The sequence below is a fragment of the Protopterus annectens genome, chromosome 14.part0 (assembly GCF_019279795.1).
Source record: "Protopterus annectens isolate FY-2018-M chromosome 14.part0, PAN1.0, whole genome shotgun sequence".
NCBI classification, from domain to species: Eukaryota; Metazoa; Chordata; order Ceratodontiformes; family Protopteridae; genus Protopterus; species Protopterus annectens.
The window spans coordinates 778,770,410-778,790,321 of record NC_056748.1 but is presented as its reverse complement, the minus strand read 5'-3'; the positions used below and the strand labels follow the sequence as shown (position 1 = coordinate 778,790,321).

Here is a 19,912-nt window from a genome sequence, read left to right as displayed (position 1 = left end):
CTTCTGATGCCTCAGCTCTGTTCTTTATATCACCTCCACGTTACCTATATGTATAACTTCTACAACCATGAACCTAAACTCATGGGTGATACCTTCTGCCAATACATGTTTGGCCAGGGCATTAGTGCTAATGGAATTATTTATACTATATATGTGTCCCCTGACGTGATCACGCAAGCATCTGTCTGTTTTACCTGTATAAAAACTATGACACTGTTGACAGACAGCTAAATACACCAAATGACATGTATTGCAGTTGGCTACTACTCCAAATCTAATACATTTACCTGTATCGGTGTGTAAGAATACCCCACTATTATCCAAATAGTTACACCAATTACAGTTTGAACATGGAAATGTGCCCTGAACTGTACCTCCATATGCATTGGTTCTATTTTGTTTATCATAACATAACATCCTCTTTAAATTCTTTTTGTTTTTATAAATATATATTGTTTAGATCTCACTATATCATTGGCATCAGGGTCTAATGTATGTACTTGCCGGTGCTTCATCATAATGTTCTCAACCTGCCTAATATTGCTAGAATATGTGAGTGGTAAACGTGTATAATTACAAGTTCTACTTGAATCCACGATTCATCAGAGAAATAGTGCTTCCCATGTGTGCATCTCATACCTTTAACTGACCAAAATATACTATCTATCCCTGAATCATGGTAGCCTCTGTCCTTAAACCTTGTCATCAAACTATCAATCTCAACCTGAAAATCGGCATCAGTAGCATTAAGCCTCGAGGCCCTTAAACCTTGCCCTTTGATTATATTTTTAAATATATGGGGGGGTGCATACTTCTACGGTGTAGGTACGCATTTCTGTGACACTCCTTATGATAGGTGTTAGTGGTTATAGTGTTATCTCCCAACAATGTAGCAGTGATGTCCAAGAAATGTATCTTTTCTCTAGAGCTACTCATGGTAAATCTCAAGAATGTGGTGGTGTCATTGACCCTGTTGTAAAACTCAATTAAACTATCTTCACTACCTTCCCATACCAGGAAGAGGTCATCAACAAACCTCCTGTAGTAAACGACCTCCTGTCTAACTCCCAGTAAATGTTTGCTAAAACCATGTTGGTGTAGCTATTGGCACAATATGTGCCCATAGGTACGCCATCTTTCTGTAAGTACAATTGGTCACCAAACAAAAAAACATTGTTTTCCAGGATTAGTTCCATAAATAAACATCACACTTCCACAAAATTTTCACTGAAATCACTATGAGTGCTCAAGTATTCTTTCAGTGATACAATGCCAATGGCATTAGGTATACAAGTGAAAAGTGATTGGACATCAAGAGTGACCAAACAGCAATTATTCATTGCAGTTCTAGTTGTTTTAAATAGATAAAAGTCATTTAAAAATTGTTTTGTATCACTCAACATAACACGATTCTTATCAAGTTGTTGTTGTTTTCTTTCGGCTTTTCCCAGTTAGGAGTCACCACAGCAGAACTCTGGTCTGCTAATGATTGGCAGTAGATTTTCACGAACGCCAAGGTGCCAGCTGGATGTTCAACCTTCAACAAAGGCACGCCCATTTAAGCATGTCTTTTGAACACCCACCCAACCACAGGGAGGACATGCAGACTCCACACAGAAGGCACTCCCCGCACTCCAGCCAAGAATCGAACGGGAGAACCTCTTGCTGTGAGGCAACAATGCTACCGCTGCACCATCGTGGATGTACACAATGATTCTTATCAAGTATAGGCCTTAAATGTTTTTCAACATCTATCGATAGACCCTCAGTGCACCAACCCCTTCCAGAAACTATGGGCCTGAAGGGTGGTATCTGAGGGTCTTTATGTACCTTCGGAAAACCATGTATAACAGGAGTGATTGGTTTATCACATACTAGGTAATTGTATAACTCCATAGTAATGCTACTTCCTAACAAACAGTCCAATAAAGTGTCATTCACCCTCTTAACCACAGAATCAAAATCACTGTTACTTATTTTAATACAAGTTTCAGATATATTAAGCATGTCCTTTCTTGCTAGTGTGGTGCAAGTCAAGATCCAGCAGATACTTTTTAAATGGAATGAAAGTACTATGCATTCCTCATACTGAATCACATCATATTAAAATAATTTCATTGCTTTACTCCAAACAGTCTTTCTAATTAGCCAGGGCTTTAAATGAGTAGATTCGTGGATATTCCAAAGCCATTCTTGTCATGACAGTACCCACCTTACCTCAGACTGCAATGACCTTTCCCCAGGTGAGCCACTCCAGTCAATCCCAGAGTAAGTGTGTGGATACCCATCCAGTCATCTAGTGTATTTTTAAATGAAGTTCCACTGCTTAACATGCAGGAGAAGCTATTCCAGAGGATTGGGAGGTGCTGGATCATAAATTTACCATTCCATCATGTTTTATTTATCTGTTGGTAAAGTTTTAGGTCCCCAGTTGTAGTATTGGGGGAGGTGTTTGTCTTGCAGAGAAACAGGAGGTCCAGGTCATTTGGTCTCTTATAGTGTGATAAGTGAAGGAGAGATCTCCGCTCAAAAATCTGTAAGGCATTGAATAAAGGGATAGAGCTTCCAGCCTCTTGGTAGCTCAAGAACTTTAGGCTTGTGATCTTTTTGATTAGGAACCTTTGGAGTCTTTCTAACTGTTTGATATGTTTAGAGAGAGACTTCTCAAATGGGGCATTGTACTCAATAATTCTCGATAACTAGTCTCAATAATGCTGAGTATAAGAAATTGATTACTTCTTTAAATGCTGCTATTCCTTTGGTAGTTAGCTAAGCTAAATAAAAGGATTTCCTGACAGCAGTTGTTACAAGATGGCAAAAGGGAGGGCGCTATCAACCCAGGTACTTAGGTCCCTAACTACATTTTTTTCTTGTAGATGTTTGTTGCCTGGACAATATGATGAGGGGAGGGATTTGTCTTTAAAAGTTATGATACTACACTTTTTAGCATTTAGTCTGAGTCCATCCTTAGTTCACCAAGAATTTACTGGGATGAGTTCATTTTTAAGGGTTTGGGGGTTACAGGGTGACAACACCCCCTCTCCATCTTGCAGTCATCTGCAAGATTTGTTAGCCAGAGGCCTTGGCTCTCTGTTTGGAAGCCTGGGAAGTAAATACCAAAAAGGGCAGGTTCTCAGCACTACTGGTCATCTTCATACTTTCTGATGAAGCACTAACAACTTGCACTGTGTGGGTGTGTGGGCATTGCCTTTCTCAGAAAGTTTGCTGTCCATCTTACCTCATACTTGGAAAATAAATGCAGTCTCATTTATATTTTAAAAGAGGAATCATAAGTCTTCATGCTGTTAGTGTTAGCATATATTATACCACCACTAATTATGGAATGACACAGGTCAGCTAAGATCTTTACAAGTTTACTGTACAAAGTGTGGCTTTTACTGCAAATATCTGCATTTTCTTATTCAGTTGCATCTCCAGATGTAATGCCTGCTTATCCAAATTTGAGATTTGTAAATTGGTCACTATGATACTCATTCATCTACACTTCAATTTACCTTTGTGATAACTTTCTGTTTCAGTTATGTCTCTCTCATCTACCTAGAATATCTGCACACACAAACACATCTTCAAAATAAAACATTATGAATTTAGACTATGGTTAGTTACATTACTGAACACTAGAAACAGCACAATTGTTTAGCTAAACTTATTATAGCAGTAAATGGTCAAACTGATCACTGTTGCAGTGGTCTAAGCTATATGGGCATATCCTTGCAAGGATCAGATGTCTGGCCAGCTTCCAAAACTTTGCCCGTATGACCATTAAAGTTTAAGGTCACCCAGTATAAAAACAGAAACATGATAGGTACATTACAATCACTCATAGCACTTTATGGATAATTTTCCTGAACTGTGTTTTGTCCTTAGTTAGACAACTTATCCCTGATTGAGGGGAATCCATCATCAGAGTGAATATACAATCCATCACATTGCTTGAGGTACTCATTTATGTTGACTTTTGGCATTGTTAGGCATGACGCCTTTTTGTAATGAGCTTTCTCTATGTATAATATGTCCAAACTGTGAAAGTTAGTGCCTTATCACTGAAGCATCCATTGAATATTTAGATTGTATGTCCTCTGATACCAATTGTTCTTTTTTTGGGGAGGACATAGTCCATATTGCATGCAATATTCGTCACCCATGTCATATTTTGACAGTCATCAGTTGTCTTACTGTCTTTTTGCTTCACTGCAATATTATTATTACTGAAAATACCATAGACTACACAAGCCACATTTTTGCATGCAAATATACATTTCTGCAATTGAAAATATTACCTAAAGCCATCAGGGCCTTTCTGCCAAGAGAATGTATTTTTTTATGGATCCAAGCAAGCTGAAGCTGTACGCTACTTGTATTTCTTCTCCATGAAGAATAACATATTCATTTTACCAGCTGTCAGGATCTTTATCTTACTCATATGGAGGTGCAAACCCATTTTGAGACTATTTTGTTTCACACATCTTCATTTTCACATTTTCAGTCAGTCAGGTATCAGCAGCACAGCAAAGCCTGTAGATAATTCCTCCTCTTATATTCACACCTTGATTTTTTCATGCAAGCCTGCTTCTCTGGTGAGTTGATTTGGGTAAAATTTAAACAAGCAAGGGGAAGGTATGCTAGCTTGCTGTGCACCTTTACCAATTCTAAACCATTCTGTTTCAAACTGTCCTGTTTGGGCTGTTACTTCATAAGTGATATAAAGATTGTGCAACACAACTATCAAATTCTGGTGATCTCGTGCTACTCGGTGTGACCTAGGGTTTTTCATTATTTACAATCCAAGGCCTTACTATAATCAATAAAACACATGCATATATCCTTTTTATATTATTTTGTCATTTCAAGAATCTCTCTCACATCTATGATGATGTCACCTGTTCCTTGTTGTTTCATGAAACCTGTTTGAATTTCTGGGAATTGATGTTACAGGTACAGTTGCAAGCTCTGCTGAAAATCATGGAGAGTCCTGCAGCCATGTGGAATCAGAGATTGTGAGACATTTTCCACAATCAGATGAATCCCCTTAATTCAAGAATGGTATAAACACATTTTTTTAAATCAGTCAGCCATGATGTTTTCTTCCAAATACCCTGACAAAAATCCTATCATTTTTTAACTGTATAAATGTAATCAAAACTTAAATAAAAATTTTATAGAGGGCTTTTGTTCATAAAGGTCTTAGTACGGATTCTATTTCTTTCATCACCATCAGATCCTGATCATTATATACACATTAAAAAGATTCTTGATCTTTTGATCACTGTAGTACAATGACCATGTTTGATCAGTACAGTATAATAAACAGTGTGGTCATTCCACCGTTGCTTAAGTTTCTCAGTACTGTTTAGCATAGAACAGCGAGCACCTTTAAACATTCTAGTTCGATGATGGACAGTTCTAGAATGTTGATCTTGTTTTTCTAATATTTTTGCTTTCTTTGCAGATATCATTATATTACTTTTTGTCTCATCTGCAGATATCATTATATTACTTCTCCTTGTCTCATCTGCAGATATCATTATATTACTTCTCCTTGTCTCGTCTGCAGATATCATTATATTACTTCTCCTTGTCTCATCTGCAGATATCATTATATTACTTCTCCTTTGTCTCATCTGCAGATATCATTATATTACTTCTTGTCTCATCTGCAGATATCATTATATTACTTCTTGTCTCATCTGCAGATATCATTATATTACTTCTCCTTGTCTCATCTTCAGATATCATTATATTACTTCTCCTTGTCTCATCTGCAGATATCATTATATTACTTCTCCTTGTCTCATCTTGCAGATATCATTATATTACTTCTCCTTGTCTCATCTGCAGATATCATTATATTACTTCTCCTTGTCTCATCTGCAGATATCATTATATTACTTCTCCTTGTCTCATCTGCAGATATCATTATATTACTTCTCCTTGTCTCATCTGCAGATATCATTATATTACTTCTTGTCTCATCTGCAGATATCATTATATTACTTCTCCTTGTCTCATCTGCAGATATCATTGTATTACTTCTCCTTGTCTCATCTTGCAGATATCATTATATTACTTCTCCTTGTCTCATTTTGCATATATCATTATATTACTTCTCCTTGTCTCATCTGCAGATATCATTATATTACTTCTCCTTGTCTCATCTGCAGATATCATTATATTACTTCTTGTCTCATCTGCAGATATCATTATATTACTTCTCCTTGTCTCATCTGCAGATATCATTATATTACTTCTCCTTGTCTCGTCTGCAGATATCATTATATTACTTCTCCTTGTCTCATCTGCAGATATCATTATATTACTTCTTGTCTCATCTGCAGATATCATTATATTACTTCTCCTTGTCTCATCTGCAGATATCATTATATTACTTCTCCTTGTCTCATCTGCAGATATCATTATATTACTTCTCCTTGTCTCATCTGCAGATATCATTATATTACTTCTCCTTGTCTCGTCTGCAGATATCATTATATTACTTCTCCTTGTCTCATCTGCAGATATCATATTACTTCTCCTTGCTCATCTGCAGATATCATTATATTACTTCTCCTTGTCTCATCTGCAGATATCATTATATTACTTCTTGTCTCATCTGCAGATATCATTATATTACTTCTCCTTGTCTCATCTGCAGATATCATTATATTACTTCTCCTTGTCTCATCTTGCTGTTAATTTCAAATAAGTTCCATAATAGTCTCTCTGTCTCATCTGGCTTTAGCTTCTCTATCTTTATGAGCAATATTTAAGATCTCATCAGTCAACTATTGTGACTATTTTTCTTTTTCGCATTTTTCATTGATTTTTCACTTTCTTCAAATACAACTGCAGCTGGAAAAATGATAAGCCTTTACTCATATCTTTAACCTCTCTTTCACCTCAGGCACTGTCCCACCAGCATTCAAGCACGCAGTTATAAACCCTCTACCTAAAGTCACTTCTCTTAATGGGTTGAAGGATTATAGACCTATTTCTGCCCTGTGCCCTACTATCAAAATATTTGGAAAACTTTTATACAAGCAGCTACATAAGCGCATTAACAGTTGTGGCCTCTTACATGATGTACAGTATGGATTTCTCAATGTCTTAAGTACCTTTACTGCCCTGGGAATGGCCACTGATGCCATTTACTGCAACCTGAATGAGAAACGTATTACTGTAGGTCTTTCTGTTGACATGACAAGGGCTTTTGAATTGGACAACCATACCTTTCTTCTCAACAAACTCAAAAGACTCAACGTTGCAGGTAATACTATTTGCTGGTTTCACAGCAATCTAAAGAGACAGAACCTTCCAAGTGCATAGTAAATTCTCCTCCACTCACTTTAATGATCTCCCCATAGAATTGCCAAATCTAAAATTAATAATTACTTGCAGATGATATGCTGCTCCTGCTATCCAGTACCAGCCAGTCTGACCTGCAAACCAAGCTACAGGACAGTTTCACTCACTTATACATCTGCTTCACTATTAACAAACTACTAATTAACCCCAAGAAAGCCAATGTCATGGGCTTTGCCTGAGCCAAGAAATTACCCACTATTCCTCCAATTCTCTTAAGATCTTAATGGGAACAGAATGCCTAATGTCAATGAACCTAGGCCTGATACTCAGGTCTACCCTTTCCTTTTCCACACACAGTTTTTGTAACTAATAAAGTCTTTGCTCAATTAAAACTATGTTACAAGATCAGTCCCCTTTCACATGCTGCTCACTGGGGCATTGTTAAAAATATTTTAATATACAAACTTGAATATGGCCTTTCTTTTCTCTCTATGCATTCAGCCCACAATATCTACAGAATAGAGACTGCTGAGAATAAAGTCTGCAAATTGCTAAAATCTTCCAAATGACTTTCAGTGACTCATCACAGAGCCACTTTTATTCCAAGTACTCTAATTTACAAGGTGCAAGACCACCTTTATGGTCTCTGAAGTATACAGGACAACAGTTTCACTCGTATGCCCTCCATTTAAACTGAGGTATGCAAGAGAGGCTTCCCTAGACTGGGACCTACCGACCTACAGACATCAAAAAGTTGAAACCATTAAAAGCTTCAAAGATGCATACAACGAGCATCTCTTCACTGCATGTATCTTCAAGTGCTACCATGACAATTGTTACATAATTTTCCATCACATATCATAAATACTAAAATACATTTAAAAAACTGCTCTCAGCCTCTTAATGTGATATCTTATAGGCAAATATTTCACATGTATGTAAGAGTTTATGTATAATATGTATGCTTTCAATGTATTTTATGCACATCTTAGCTTGCATTTTTTATATACTGAGTCGCTTCACTGCCCCGTTTCCCAAGTGTTCGCTCCATCCAGCTACTTCACTCTACAAAAAGTGAAACAAGCACATGCAAGTCTGACTGCTGCTGCTGCAAAAGTTATCTTATCCCGCTACCTAAACAACTTGCACAGCTCAAGAGTTCACCTGCAGTTGCAAAGGTTCACAAGGAATAAATACACCGAGTTAAATCTATGTGAGGCAGTTTCCAAGACTCGAACTAATAACTTAATTTAAGTCATACATTAGTGTGTTTTGTTTTGTAGCGTTGAATCTGTTGGAAGGATATCCCCACCCCCACTTGCTCACCCACACTCACAGGCCTTTTACTGCTGAAGGTGAAGCTACATTAACACTTCACCATATTTTATTCTTATCAGTGTAATACATCCCTGAAAAGACATTGAAAAGCCTGTAACTATAAAATCAGATGCTGTGACTTGAGTCAAGTATTTGAGTTCAGACACCTTCTCTTTGTATCCATGAACATTCCACCTCATTGATTGTTTGTGGTGGTAAACCATCGGGGGGGGGGGGGTTCTTCCCGGTCCATTCACTTTAGCTCACTCTGCTTCTCTGACCTTCCCCCATATCCCACCAATCCCCAGCACCTCTACTCTTATCCTAAGTAAACCATTCCCCCCATTCCTATGATCCAATCAAATACAACTCTACCTTGTCTACACCCACATTTCATGCACACCTAACTTTCTTTTATTTAGCCAAACGTATCTGCTCTCCCTTACATCCATCACCTTGAATTCTAATACCCTCTACTATAATTCCTTGCATCTTTCTCTACTTTACCATCACAATACAATCACCACCTGAAACTATCTTACATTAGCTCCAGGCTTACTACATGCTCTTCTACTATACACACTAACTAACATTGCACCATAATTTTACTATTAAAACTGTTAAAAAGCTAACTGCCAGACAACCTGATAGCCACTCCGTAACCAAATCCAAGATAAAAATAATAAAATAAGCGAACTGATAAGAACGAAGTGAAACAGGACAGCAATACCAATAAAAATGTAGTTTATTCACAGGTGTCTAGACATGGATAAGCGCTTTCGCTTGAAAAGCATCATCAGATCTTTAATACATGCACCTTTAAAACAAAATGCTATATATATGACTTCTATGTATGTATAGCCCAATCGAAACTTGCAACCAATTAAGGCTTTTAAAGTGGTACTAAAAAACAAAGGAGGACACCTAAACTAGTATATTAAAAGCAAATCACTTCTACATACAGCTCTTATTGCAAAATTTATACATTGTTTTAAGATGATACTATAGAGACAAAAACTCAAACTATTATGTTAAAAACAAATCACTTCTACATACTATGAAAGTATAAAAGGCCTAAACTAATATATTGAAAATAAAACACATTTACAGACTGCACTTATTATGAAGTTTATACAAATATAATTGATGCTTACATATATAAAGAGCTTTAAAATTACATTTGGACCTATACATCTATAAATGTATATATACAAAAATGTTATATAAAGCTATAAATATATGGACTTATATGTGCAAAGAATATATATGTACAAAAGACTTGGCATAAATAGTATATTGGTGAGTAAAAAATAAAAACTAATGTTTAGCCTATTATACTATTGTTGAGACCAAAGCTATAAAACTATGTGCAAATCAATGTTCTTGATGCTTATTTGATGTTCCTGCATCTTCTTAGTACTGGTTTAATAGATGCCCTTTCATTGAGTCCCATGCCTTTATCTGCTCTTAACTTTATAATCCAGTTACCCTCGCTACACTCCATATAATTCCTGATGTCTCCTTCACGGGTACTGGGAATTATGACTTCCAGGGCTCTAGATAAAAACCTATCCAATATAATTTTACTATTGACCAATCACATCTCCCTCACCCCTCCTTATCACAAACAGCAAGGAAAAATACCTAACCACATTGTCAAAGCTCACTCTGAAGTCAAAACATTTCCAACCTTACCTTCAGCTGCACACATATCACATAATAACATAATCTCTATTTACACCTGATATTACATTCAAACACACAAATACCACTTTTACTATTTTTAAACCCACTATCACAGCTGACATGCTCCTCCTAACCTGCCTACCCTCTTTACTCTTAATTCTCAACATCACTACAGCTATATCCTCACATACCCCCACACACCAATACACATCAGCAACCTCCTCCAACCCTCTTCCCTATAAACACAGCTTCTCACATATCTCCTCCCAGCTTTTCTCCTATACCCTCCCGTATTATTCAAACCACAAATTGGCCTCCTCACCTCCTATGAAACCACACTTGACACCAGTACCATCACCTAGGAATAAAAAAAAACTTCCCATGGTTCATTACCAATCTAGTCAAATGTGGAGACGTACATCCTAACCCTGGCCCACCCTCTAATCCTAACCACAAGAGTAGTCCCAAAGATTTAAATATACTTACACTGAACCTTAGAGGTATATGTAATAACATAGCCCCACTGCATGCCTGGATTGGTCAAAATAAACCTGACATACTAGCCCTTACCGAAACATGGCTACACCCCAATATAAAAGATTCAGAAATAATATCTCGAAACTTTGCAGTAATCAGAAGAGATAGAGATGAAAAGGGGGGGGGACTTCTATATCCCTCTAAGCTCAGCATCACACCCTACACCAGTAATATACCCAATTTTTCCAATGCTGAGGTATTAATCTCTTTTGTGAACCTCAACATATCAAAAATAATTTGCATAATAGTAATATATATCCCACCAGGTAACACTATACCAGTGTTGGAAAATATTTTATCCTGGACATCACAAACAATAAACCTCAAAACAATAATCTTAGGAGACATAAATATAGATTGGCAAACCATAGCTTCCAACTCCTCCACAAAGAGCAGAAATCTGTATGTTTTTTCTCAGCTTATCAATACTCCAACAAGATACAGCAAAGATTGTACCTGCCAATCCATCCTAGACTGGATCTTAGTATCCCACCCTGCCAATTACCCCTCTTCTGGCACACTGTCTAGCTCCCTTAGCGATCATCTACCAGCTTATTCCCTTAGAACAAACTCCCAACACCTAAGAGTACACACTTTAAAATCAGTTAGGAACTCAACTAATTTTTGTCAGCATAAATTCAACAATCTCGTACATGAAATAGACTGGACACCCCTTAAACAACTACCCCTTAATGATGCTGTACTGTACTATAATAACACCTTCCTTCACATACTTAATACACTAGCTCCCATTCATATGAAAATAATCAAAAGGAACTCAGCACCATGGCTCTCTAAGGAATATAAACACCTGATGAAGCAAAGGGACCTAGCCTGGTCAGCCTGGAAACAAAACAAAAATGAACAAAATCATGTTAATTTCAAAACACTACGTAACAAAGTGACAAAACTAATCAACAGAAATAAGAAGTCGTATTATTCACAGCTTCAGCTTCAGCATAAAATCAACCCCAGTAAATTTTGTTACTCCATATCTTCTCTACTTAACTCTGGAAGAAATGGAGAGCACACCCTATCACCTGATACCCCTCCATCACAAATAGCCAAAAACTTTAACAAGCACTTCATAAAATCAATTTCAGACCTACTAACACCTCTAATGCTGGACCCCCCACCCTTCAACCTATTCAGATGCCAATCCCAGACCAACAACTACTTCTAACCCTGTCATTATTAACCCCCCTACTCAACAAAACGCCATACAAACCCCATTCTCATTTCAGCCCATACCCACTGACACCATTAAGAAACTGTTACAAAAACTAAAACCCTGCTCTACCTCAGCTAACAATCTTCTACCACACTACCTCAGACTGGCTGCAAACTCAGTCTCCTACCCAATCAGTATCCTTATAAATAGGTCTTTGTCTGAATTAGAAGTACCTTCCATATGGAAACAAATCTCACGTCACCCCCATCCACAAAAGAGGCAATTCTTTTGATCCATCAAATTTCCGTCCTATATCTTGTCACCCATATCCAAAATTTTCAAGAGAAGTATTCATCAGCAGGTAATGCAATATCTATTGCAAAACAACCTTTTAACCAAAACCCAACATGGCTTCCGACCTAGCCACAGCAGAGCTACAGCCGTATTATCTTTTACAGACACCGTGAATGAGGCCAGAGGTGCAGGATGCTATACAGTCTCAGTATTCCTTGATCTCTCCAAGGCCTTTGACACAGTGTCTCACACCTTACTTTTGAACACACTGTCTAACTTAGGCTTCTCACATAACACAGTAAAATGGTTTCTGAGCTACCTCAAGGATCGTAAACAAGCAGCGAAATGGTCCAATGAACTCTCACCCTTTCTCCACAACCCTACTGGAGTCCCTCAAGGCTAAATCCTAGGAACCCTACTCTTTAACGTTTTCACAAACAACCGTCACATTGCCTCTCACCCTGTGACCCTCATTCAATACACTGATGATTCCACCATAATCTGTACTGCTCAATCAGTACCAAAACTGCTTTCAAAAATCTCAACAGTCCATTACTTCAGTCAAATCCTGACTAACAAATTCCCAACTCTTTCTTAATCCAAAGTAGACAAAACTAGTACTCTTTCATCCCAAAAACACCTCCACTGTCACTGATCATTTCAACATGCTTGCATCTGACAACATCGTCATAGAAATAGTGCAGGAAACCAAGCTTCTAGGCATTAGCATTGAGAAAACTCATCAAAAACTAGGAATCTTATATAGAAACAAATTTCTTTACTGCAGCAACCAAAACTACCCTTGCAAAAACATTTTTTACTTCCCTCTCTTCTTTATGGTGCCCCTATCCTAACTTACAAACTTCTACCCTAAGAAAGATGGAACAGTGCTACAACAAAGTTGCAAGGTTTGCCACAAACTCTAAATATCACACACAGAACTGTAAACCAATCCTAGAATTAAACTGGCTTGAACTACTCAGCTAACTTGCCTTTATTCAGCTATCCACCTTGCACAACCTTATTTTCAAGCCTACTGCCTGCCCTGCACTAGTCAATCTAGTCACACCTTACATACCAACTCGATCCCTATGATCAGAAGACAAAAATCTCTTGGCTATCTCAAAACCCACAAGAAAACCAGGTCACTCTATGTATTCATACTCTGACTCTATACTTTGGAGTTCACTGCCTGTAGCTACCAGGTCTATGCCTGGCCTAACCCATTTCAAAGCCTCTTTAAATAATCATCTCATAAATACATGGCTCTGCTCCTGCATAAAGCCTGCCTAATGCTCAGGTCTTCCTCTTCTTCCCCACTGGCCTCATCATCCTCTTCATTTCAAGCCCTCACAGACTGCAAGATCCTAAGGCTTTTCTAACGCCTTCTCTGTTTCTATACCATATCCTTAAGCTACTGCTCAGGCTGTATTGCTTCTATTCTTCTTAACTCTCTCTCTCTATCTATCTGCATCACTAACCTTCTGGCTGCTATTTTCCTAAATGAAACTAACATTCTATTTTTCATGTACTATAACAGTCAATGTCACACAATGCACTACCTACGTACTATTTTTTGGACACTAGCTACATCATGTATGGTGCGAATGACTATTATTGTCTGTAATGTTTTAACTCTATAGAATTGTCTAGATGTGTAGTAATATATTGCAACATTTTGTAACATAGTTTGTTCTTTCAACTTATTTTTGTATGGTATTTCTAATGTAATTTGTATTGTATTGGATTATACCGTATTTGTATTGTACTGTATGTAGAGCTTTTCTCCCCAGGCCGCTGCTGAAAACGGGTTCTGTAGACCCAGTCAGACCACTCTGGTAAACAAATGTCAAATAAATAAAAATAAATAAAGACATTGTATTTTTCAATACACTCTGACTGGATCTTTTAATGTTAGTCTATCTGCATCCAATCTTACTATGTTATGAATTTTGCAATGTACTTATTTTGTATATATTGCATATATATATATATATATATATAATATATATATATATATATAAATATATATATATATATATATATATATATATATATATATATATATATATATATATATATATATATATATATATAATTTAATCAATAATATTATTGATTAAAACTCTGATGTATGTTCTGCTCTTTCAGCTCAGGTCATGGCTAAAAAAGTCAACAGATCAGTCCACTTACCTGTGAAACAATAGTAAATAAATAAAATAAACTTTCTTGGTATATTTCTATAACTCTTCCTGCAGTTTCACATGTCTATCTAATGCAGCAAAATGATTTCACAGAAAACCTGTGAATACTGCTTGTATATTTTCAGGATCATACTTTATAAAGTATCTACTTAGTTTACTCTATTAAGGCTTTAGCTCTGAATTTATATAATACTGCATGTTGAGCTATACCACTGTCAGCCTGAGGTTTTGTTTTTATTGACATTACTGAACTTTTCCATCATCTACTACCATAAACATAGTCAGTGATTTCTACATAAGAGAACAGATGGCAAATTAATAGAAATAAAATTATAATTGCAAAACAAATGATCTATTCACTCATTAAAGAGCTAAGGAAAGGGTAGACAACAGTTTAAACTTGGATCCATGTGTGTGTACCAATACCAGTGAAGCATACTCTGAAGCCCAGCCAGTTCTGAAATCCATGTCTAATCATTAGAGGGTCATCATACTGCTATATATTTCACTAATCCACTTCTTTATTGAATACAATACTGTGTTTTGTGGCCTTTGAATAAGCTACCTGAAACAACTTGAAAACATACAATGATTCCTTATGAAAAAAAAAAACACAAACATGGAAAAAACAAACTATTCAGAGAGAGTTCAGGGCAACTGTCATATTCTGTGTCATATAGGTTACTTAGAGATGACTTCTGCCTGTACTGGTTCTGTTTGAAAGTCCATGCCTGGGAGATACCACTGGGGTGTTCAAATCAGATCAGGGAACGTAATACTAAAAATAAACAGAAATAAAAAGTAAACACAATGGCTACATTGACAGTTGAGCCTATGAACCAACCGTACTGCAACAAATAACTTTATTTACATGTTCCATGCAGTCAGGAATGAAGGTTATATACCAAATTAATAAAAGAACAAAGAAAATTATATTTATAGAATTGTGATGGTTAGAAACAAGTATATTTTTTGCAAAGAAATCCCTGCATTTACACATTCCCCTTTTCAAGCAGCTGCAAAAAACCTGAGCTGCTACATTATTATATTCCAAAAATGAAACGCAAAATATGAAAACATGGTACTAGTTTCTTCAGAAAGCACTTTTCTGTCTACTGCAGAAAGGTGATCATTTGTAAGATAAAAAAGCTTACCAGAAAATTACCAGTGAGATCAGAAAGACACATGCAAACATTGTGAATTTTGTTCACAGACGCATCTTTGTTCCATGCATGTTTTAGGTGTAATGAAGTTGTGTTTTTGTATAATATACATCTCTACAGTCTAATAATTACAGGTAGAAAGGAAGCACAGTAATATAAAAGAAACCTCTTCAGCTGGTCAAAATATTTTTATTGTTTACTCAGATTTATTACAGGACTTTGCAATCAGAGAATCATTTCTCGAGGATATTTTGTTATTCATTTCAACAGGTTCGATTCAAAATTAGAAAATGTTTGAAGCATTGTAGAATTTGCAATAGGGATATAATGGGTTGGGAAGTTAATCATTCATTTTGATGATAAAAAACCATCATCTTTTGCCGAGTGTGAATGCTATAAGCTAAGAGAAAGTCAAAGAACTCTGCTGAGAAGATGCTATACAGAGCAGTAGAAGGGTCTTTGTTTGGTTTTACCCTAGTTCACTAAAAAAATTAAAAAGTAACTAATGGAAAAAGCTTCTTGACTTTGTTTTTGAGATGTGGTAGGATCAGACCAGAAGTGGAAGAAGTGTGAAGTATGCTTATACAGTGAAGACAGTTTAACCAGAAGTACAATTGTTACTACTTTTGCCTCCTATCATAGCCAGTAATAGGAAAGGACCATCCTCCATCTTGAAAACTGGTTGAGTGATAGAACCATTGTAGCGGGGGTGGTAGCTGCTCTCTCAGTGAGCATAAAGGTGACCAGTGTAGTATTCCTCAGGGACCATGCTGGGACCCCTGCTATTCAGCATATAAATCAAAGATAACCAAATTTCAAATGTGAATTTCTTGCTAACCAAGTTTGTAGATGACTACAAACTGTGTGTCATCATCAGTTCCACCTCTGATACTCAGAAGATCCAGCTGGAACTCACATGTCAACAACTGATGCTCAAAAGACAAGTTAAAACAAAATGCTAAAAAAACTGCAATATCATTGCATATGTTGAGCAATCTCTTCAGCCATTTTACAGTATAAGCAATACCCTGCTTCAGAATGAAATTGTGATAACAGACTTTGGAACATGGGTAGATAATTCTCTTACCTTTGACAATCATGTTGCAACAGTGTTATGAAGTCTTTTTAGGTGGTGCTGCTAACTACAAAAGGTATTTTTCTAGATCTAAGAAGTTCTTACACTTACATATTCAGCATTAAATAGACCTATTATCAAATGCAATGCCTCTTTAGGGATTTATAGGTTCATAGATTCATACTAAGCTAACTGCCCTTGCGAGTCATTTTAAGCCTAGCCACTTATCCCTTGTGAGACTCAAACCCTGCACCTTGTGTTTGTAAGGCAAACACCTTAACCATTAGGCCACCCTCCCTTGTCATATCAAAAAACTGAAAAAACCTCAGAGGTTCTTAACTAAAAAGATGACACTTAAAAAAACAAGAACTACCGGGAGAGACTAAAAGCATTATCCCTTTAGTCAGTGTCCTATAGACTTTCTTGGCAACAATCTGGGCCTTGCATGTCAGACTATTAAATGTTCCACTATATATCCACAAATGAAGCAGTCCCATTAACACTTGAACCAGGGACCTAAACCTGCTTCAGTAAATAAACAAAACATTGTGGAAAACCAGATTTTTCAGGCAACACTTACGCCTTCTCCGAAACAATCTTTTACTCCACATTAAGCAATGCAACACTCTATCTTCCTTCAAAAGGAAATTAAATAACTGATTCATCCCTGATATGACTGGCCTGTTGATCCTTTAAAAAGGAGCCAAGGTCCAAGGGAGGTTGAGGAGCACTGGCCACAGGGACAGTTGCTTAGTATTTTCTATGATTCCTTCTACAAAATCAGACCAGTACAAGCAAACTGGAATTCAAGAACCTAAAGCAGAAAACTCTTCAGCTGGTCAGGTTATGATGTTCATTGTACTATTCACTGTTGCAGTGAGTCATGGGATATCCTGCTCAAAGATTACTTCCAGAGGTGTACCTTCCCCCAAGGCTTCAGCTGAACCCCCAGCCCCCCCCCCCCCCACACACACACACACTGCTACATAAGGATGCCAGCTTAGAAAGAAATGATACAGTAAAAACAAGTCATATTTATGACTGGCAATTTCATTTTTAAAGTAATTTCAGTTGTTACATCGGCAATAAAATTCATTAACTTAGATCTGGTATCTCATATAGTTTTAGAAATTGTCTGAGATTACAAGGTAACTGGAGGCAGTGCTTGTCAAAATGTTCTGGCATATTCAACTTGTCATTAATATTCATTATCTCAATTGTAATACTTGGAATAATTTTTAAAACCATTGCTTAAGTTTACCTGAAACTGCAAGATAAGCTTGTCTGGTTAAAAATCAAGAAAATGGCAGTGTTTAATGGGTGATAATGGCAGAAAGTGTTTCTGCTAATTAGTGTTTTCATGGTTTCCTGCTGCAGTTTTTTTGATGGCAATGGTACTCAGGGAGACTTGCCTGCATAATATTATATCATATTTCTGGTTTAGCAGATATAACTGGCTTTTTCTGTAGCCATTCCCCAGCAGGAGTTAGTACATTCCAGCAGTGGTTATTATAGGATTTGGAGTATGCTGTGAGTCATGAAAAATTTGCATTTCAATTCATTACTAAGTAGCATGTTTACCACAGTATAATAGCCAAAGAAAGACATTTTGAATAGTTCTGTTGAGTTAGTTATTAGCTACCAATTACTGTCTCTAGCATATCAGCTATGTGATTGCTAACAAAATGGTATACATTTTTAATTTCCAGTGAACCGTTACAGAAGTAAAATGATAAATTGCAAATATGACTTTAGTTTATAACTAAATGTACTTATAAAATTTCATTTCAATATGTCAAAGAAAGACAACAAACATATTTCATATTTGTGCATTATTTCAGGTCCCTACAACTATTGAGATGTTTTGTTGTTATGGGCCAGTTGTCCCAAATGGTTATGGTGCTTGCTACAACCCACAGTCAGATGATATACGCTTCTGCATTTCAAGTTTCAGAGACTGCAAAGATACGTGTTCTACAAGATTTTCAAAAGCTCTGGAAGAAAGCCTTACAGAAATGAAAGAATTGTGCAATAAATGTAACGCCGCTGCTGCCAAGCCATGCGAAGAACCAGAAGCTCTACAAAAAGTTCAAAATGGAAGTAGTGCATAGCACTCTCATTGCCGACCAATTTCCAAATTACTTGTCTTTCTTACAGAAATAAATGCTAAAATGATATTCTCTACAACTAAAGAAAATGGAATAAGTGTTTTATCACTTTCCCCACAGTAGATTTGTCAAAATGCTAAATGATGCCATTTCTGATATTATAAGCCTGCAAGTATGTCACACCCTTAGAAAATTATTCAAAGAGAAGCATACCAAGTCTGTATCATCAGCTAAAACATGTTTTCCAAAGGCTAGCGACATCTTGATTATGTACCCTATAGGTTCTAGACATCTTCAGCTCTAGCCAAAGACATAGTGTTTCTGCATAGATGCTGTTTGATATTTTCCTACGCAAACTGTACCAAAAACCTAAACTGATTGCTACCCTGCAAATTACTATACTTGCTAACTTGCAGGCAGAATACTCATTCTAATTATAGAATTAAACTATGCTATGACCTTAAAAAATACATATGTATCAATATACAAATTAAATTTAAATCAAACTATAGTCAGAAGTCAAAAGCTTGTACCCATATTGTGGCGTAAACTACCTATATATATCAGCATTACTAACTATATTTTAAAAAAACTTAGATTATCAGGTGAGTAAGATGAGGTAATGATCTTGGTTTGTGGTTGTTGGTTTTCCTCAATGAATTAAGGGTCTAAACATCCCCTCCACCACAACTTAAGAATTTATATACAAATTAGTTTTGTTTCAATTCTTCTGTTATAATATGGAAGTCAGAAACTATCAAATTACTTTACAAAATAACCAAAAGTAGAAAAAGTCCAGTCTTCCGTGGTGTAGGAATAAATATTTATTAAATCCTCAAATAGGCAAAAATAAGTGCTTTTATCTTGAGCACAAGACTTCATCAGATGCCATTTTTTAAAAAACAACACCTTTATATATTTAATAAATATTTATTCCTACACCACAGAAGACTGGACTTTTTCTGCTTTTGGTTATTGGTTGGTACAATATTCGTTTGACTTTTCCAAGTACTTTACAAAATATTTTATTAAAT

General features: G+C 36.4%; 1 protein-coding gene across 2 annotated transcripts in view; it reads left to right on the top strand.

The window, feature by feature from the left end:
* CHAT (choline O-acetyltransferase) overlaps positions 1-19,459 on the top strand; it is a 683,939-nt gene extending 664,480 nt beyond the window's left edge. For both annotated transcript variants that reach the window (XM_044056519.1, XM_044056518.1), the window contains one exon: positions 18,612-19,459. In XM_044056519.1, coding sequence (XP_043912454.1) covers positions 18,612-18,881 — 270 coding nt within the window. In that variant the 3' untranslated portion in view covers positions 18,882-19,459. The remainder of the gene's footprint in view (positions 1-18,611) is intronic.
* The last annotated feature ends 453 nt before the right edge of the window (positions 19,460-19,912 follow it).